Source organism: Sinocyclocheilus grahami, unplaced genomic scaffold (assembly GCF_001515645.1).
Source record: "Sinocyclocheilus grahami isolate Dianchi unplaced genomic scaffold, SAMN03320097.WGS_v1.1 scaffold660.1, whole genome shotgun sequence".
NCBI lineage: Eukaryota > Metazoa > Chordata > Actinopteri > Cypriniformes > Cyprinidae > Sinocyclocheilus > Sinocyclocheilus grahami.
This window is the reverse complement of record NW_015505839.1, coordinates 557925-562496: the sequence shown is the minus strand read 5'-3', so window position 1 is coordinate 562496 and position 4572 is coordinate 557925. Positions and strand designations below refer to the sequence as shown.

The 4572-nt window shown below is 43.2% G+C and overlaps 1 protein-coding gene across 1 annotated transcript; it reads left to right on the top strand.

Moving 5' to 3' along the window:
• The first annotated feature begins 532 nt into the window (after window positions 1-532).
• LOC107558792 (protein snail homolog Sna-like) lies at window positions 533-3514 on the top strand. The gene is made up of 3 exons (XM_016242476.1): window positions 533-771; window positions 1286-1816; window positions 2504-3514. The coding sequence occupies exons 1-3, from the start codon at window positions 558-560 to the stop codon at window positions 2683-2685; spliced, it is 927 nt and encodes a 308-aa protein (XP_016097962.1). The 5' UTR covers window positions 533-557; the 3' UTR covers window positions 2686-3514.
• Window positions 3515-4572: the final 1058 nt, after the last annotated feature.

The window sequence follows — 4572 nt, the reverse complement described above, 5'->3', positions numbered from 1 at the left end:
TGTTTTACTTTGCTGATTATTTAATAGTTTTTTTGTTTCATAAATGTTTAGCTGATGGCAGGTTCCATTGTGACAAGTTACCCCACATAGTAGTCATTAAAAAATTGTCTAATTTTATATTCATTGTATACATTTATTGCAGTGCATTTTTTGTGTCTTTAAGCTGAAATTTAGTCACCTGCATTGGGCATAAAGTAATTCATAAAGTAAGAAAACCACAATGTTCAAAGAATAGTTTTACAAATGTTTTTATAATAATCAAACTGATTCCACAGCCACCACTTATTCTGCTCGACATTTAACGCAGCTCATTAATATAGAATTTACCTGTTGTTTTACAGCAACTCATCAACTTTTTTTGAAGGTTTTGAAGTTTTATAAACATAAGTTAAGTATAGAGCATATGGCCTGGTGCAGTGGTGTGTCCCCCGAGGGCACCTGCAGAGGCTGGGTCGGTCAGTGGGTGTTCTGGGGGGCGTGGATGGAGCTCAAGCCCCGCCCCTTTCTCAGCCCAGCCTCATATGAAGAGACCAGTGTGGGCTGAATGGCACTAGTTCATGAGAAACTTCATCAGAAACTTTTCTGTCCGCTCTGAGCATCTGAAGCAGACTCCGACTCTGAAGGGATTCACACTGCAGCTTCAATCTAGAGCTGCTCGAAAACTTTCACTGAAGTTTGAGGAGGATCATTACAAAATGCCACGTTCATTTCTTGTCAAGAAATATTTCTCCAACAAGAAGCCAAACTACAGTGAACTGGAGAGTCAGACTGGTGAGTGTGCCTTTAAGAGCTGTTTGTTTATGTTTATTTTATGCCATATCAGTATGTGAATTAATACCGCTTATGTTTAGCCAAAACCTCACACAAAGGTGTCATAACATCCTGCACCATAAATGCTGACATAATTTTTTTTAGTATTTTATTATCATATTTTAATGGCTTAAGTTATTACTTTCAGTTATTTTGTTTTTATCGTACAATTTTAAAACATATTTGAATTAGATTATTTTTTGCACCATGGCATCTGCACAAACTGCAGGATGTGAAGTTTATCTAACCGCTGGACTGCTTCAGCTGTAGTATTTCACAATAATTTAATCTGATTAAGATATCTCAAAAAGTGAGTCAGAGCGTACTAATGGAGTAGACATTCAGTACTAACCAAATAAAGTGTGCGTTTGAAAAGCTGGAGAGTATAAAAACAAGAAAGTACTACCTCAAACAAACTGAACCGTTTTCATGCAGTCCAACAACCATCTAAACGGGCACCTTTTCTCTCCCCCAGACCAAAGCTATGCTGTCGTCCCACAATGCTTCCCCACTAGAGAAGGCGACTCTGTGGTGCCCACCTATCCCTCCATGCTTGTGTGGACCCCCAGTGCCTTACCCCTTACCTTCGCACCGGTGTCACCCAGCATCCCCTCTCCTCCTGGGCCTCTGGACCTGAGCTCTCAGTCCAGCTCCAGCAGCAGCGGAGAGGAGGACGACTGCCGTACATCTGATCCCCCCAGCCCAGACCCCACCGACCGCTTCCAGTGCGCCCACTGTGGCAAGACCTGCAGCAGCCCGGCCGCGCTTTCTCGCCATCAGCTCACGCATTGCACCGCCAGCCCGCAGACGGTCATTACCGCTGCAGGAACCGCCAGCACAAGCACCAGAGCCGCCTTCCACTGCAAGCACTGTCCCAAAGAGTACAACAGTCTGGGTGCGCTCAAGATGCACATCCGCTCGCACACGCTCCCCTGTGTGTGCACCACGTGTGGAAAGGCCTTCTCCAGACCCTGGTTACTGCGAGGACACATCCGCACACATACCGGTGAGTGAGCGGATGCATTGAGGCTGTTAGTGGTGCATGCTAAGTCAACCCTTAACTTTGAAGAATTAAACTCATCCTGCAAGCCTCAAATTGTGCAGCTTATTGGGAAGAGGTGTGCTATTACTTTTTCAAGCCACCAGATTTATCATTTCAGTTTGGCAGACTGGTGATAAATTCACAAAAAGTATATATATGGAGACTATTGTCCACACAATAGGGGCCCTGTACTTGACTTAAAAAGTTATGTTTGTTATATTCAATCTTTCATTTAATTTCATAGTCATTTAAACTTGGTAACTTCTGCATGCTACTGAAAGGATAAACGAGAGGGATGTGGTGAAATTACCTTTAAAGCTGACAAGGTCTATGCTATCTGTAGAAAGCTTTCAGTTAGCATCCCCATTCTTGTCAATGCCTGTTTCTTGGCTGGTGCATCTACTAGCAGGGGCTAACCAAGTACAACCTTGACTATCTGCATAAAGGCCTCCCAAAAAGTCTTATCTTGAGACAAGAATATTATAGAAACCTAGGGATTGGCTCTTTAAAGCGAATACCCAAGCAACCGCCCAAATCAACCAATCAGAGCGGCACGGGTTTTGAAGGTTCGCCTTTTCTTGCAGAAACTGTAGAGGTTACATATATATATATGTGTATACTAAAAACAAAATTCTTCATCTCTGTTTTAAGGTGAACGTCCCTTCTCATGCCCCCACTGTAACCGTGCGTTTGCGGACCGCTCGAACCTGCGCGCTCACCTGCAGACCCACGCCGAAGTGAAGAAGTACCAGTGTGCAACGTGCTCTCGTACCTTCAGCCGCATGTCCCTCCTGCACAAACACACCCTCTCCGGCTGCTGTCCGTCTGCTTAGGGGCCATCTCTCTGCATTGAGCTGGGACGGGTTTAAGCCATAAGTGAATGTCTGGACTCGTAGAAAATGTACTGATGCTGTTTTTGAAGCACAAAGTGCCTTATCTTTGCTTCCACAAGCCAGAGGACTGATGATGTTATTTTTTTTTTTTACCAGTGTTAGTCTTACACACGTTCACACACACCGTGTCTACAGTAATGGCCTGTTAAATGTAGACTGCAGATTTTTGTCGTGGGAAGAGGGACCACAGACTGGCTCTCGTGGATTCCCAGGATGCACCTCGGTGCCGGCTGGTCCGGGACTGTGAGGGGGCAGCTGCTATAAAGCGTGTGTGGTGAGAGGTCATCTCTCACCAAGATCTCCACAGACGTGCGGGGATGTATTGAGACAGCTGTTGCAGCGCAGGCCTGTTGACAAATGCATTGGCTTTATCTCTAGACTGATGGCTGAAAAGCACACCAAAGACCTGTTTTAATAAGAAGTTCAATTAGGCTTTGGAATTTGTCCCTGTAATCCGAGCTTCAAGGTATTACATCATTTGGCATCTCCTGGATGTTTTTATGTTCTTAAACACTGAATAAGGTGTCAAAAACACACAAGAAAGGTAATTTGGTTTTAGAAGTTATGTACAAAGTTCACTCCAACCACCTGAAGTGAAGAGAATTTGCAGGCTCTCATTTGAGAAAGGTCTTCCGTGAAGCCTTTATCATCTGGTCGTCTTTTTCCAAAGCCACAATAAAGCTGCCTGTCTACATATTGTTTATATGTTGGACGTATAACACAGACCAAATGCTGTGCAGTCTTTTTGGAGCAAAGATGTTTTTGTGTATTTCCATTTGCTATTTTTCAATAAAGTAATTTATGTTCTTTGTTTAACAGACGTGTCTAATTTGTGTTTCTATGAAGGTGGGATATGTTGAAGGGACAGTTCACCCATAAATTAATATTCTGCATACATTTACTCAACCTCATGTCATTACAAACCATTACAACTTTATATCTTCCATGGTAAACAAAAGGAGATGTTTAGCAGAATGTCCTCACTGCTCGTTTACATTCAAGAGTAAGGATTTTGTACACATATTCAGAAATGCGTTGGTAGTTTTATGTGACAAATACGAAAAGAGAGAAAATCATTCTTTCATATCATTCATGCTTGAGCACATTCTGCATTACTCCATGTTGGACATCAAATAACGTTGATTCTTACCAATATTGTTGCAAATTATGCCCTTAAACATTCTGAAATGAACACAAAAGCTTGCAGGATTTTTAAAGATTATAAAAAAAGAAAAGAAAAGTCAATTATTCCTTGAATGCATGAATTTACATCCAATGGTCGCTGAATAGATTAAATATGTAGCGTCTGCGTCTAGACACTGTCAGATATTTTGAGTGATGGTCAGAACACCTGCACACACTTTTTCTGCTTAGCCTAACGCTAATACAATGCTAAACCAGTTTAGCTGACACATGGCCAACAAATGTTCGCGTCTGAGACACTGCAGGTGGAAAAAGACCAACACGGAGGCAGAAGACTTAGAGGAGCACCAGAGAAATGGGCCAGTCCGCACCATTAAGACCAGTGGATCCAGCTCTTAGCTCCAGAACCTCAATCTGTCAAACAGATAGATATGCCTCCCCGAGGGGACATTTTATAAATGTGGGAAGTGCCAACAATCTGTGCTTCGAATGCAGCCAGGGTTTTGAGGTTTTAGGTTTTGTAGACCTCCTCCGCAGCTCACCCTTTCTCTAGGAAGCTGCATCCACAAAGCCCTTGTGACCCGCGCTGACGCCAACCAGTCTTGCTAGAGTAACGATGCACTTCCTCTGCTGATTTGGAAGCTCAAAGCTGTGGGAAGGTAGCTGTAGGGGGGAGGGCATGCT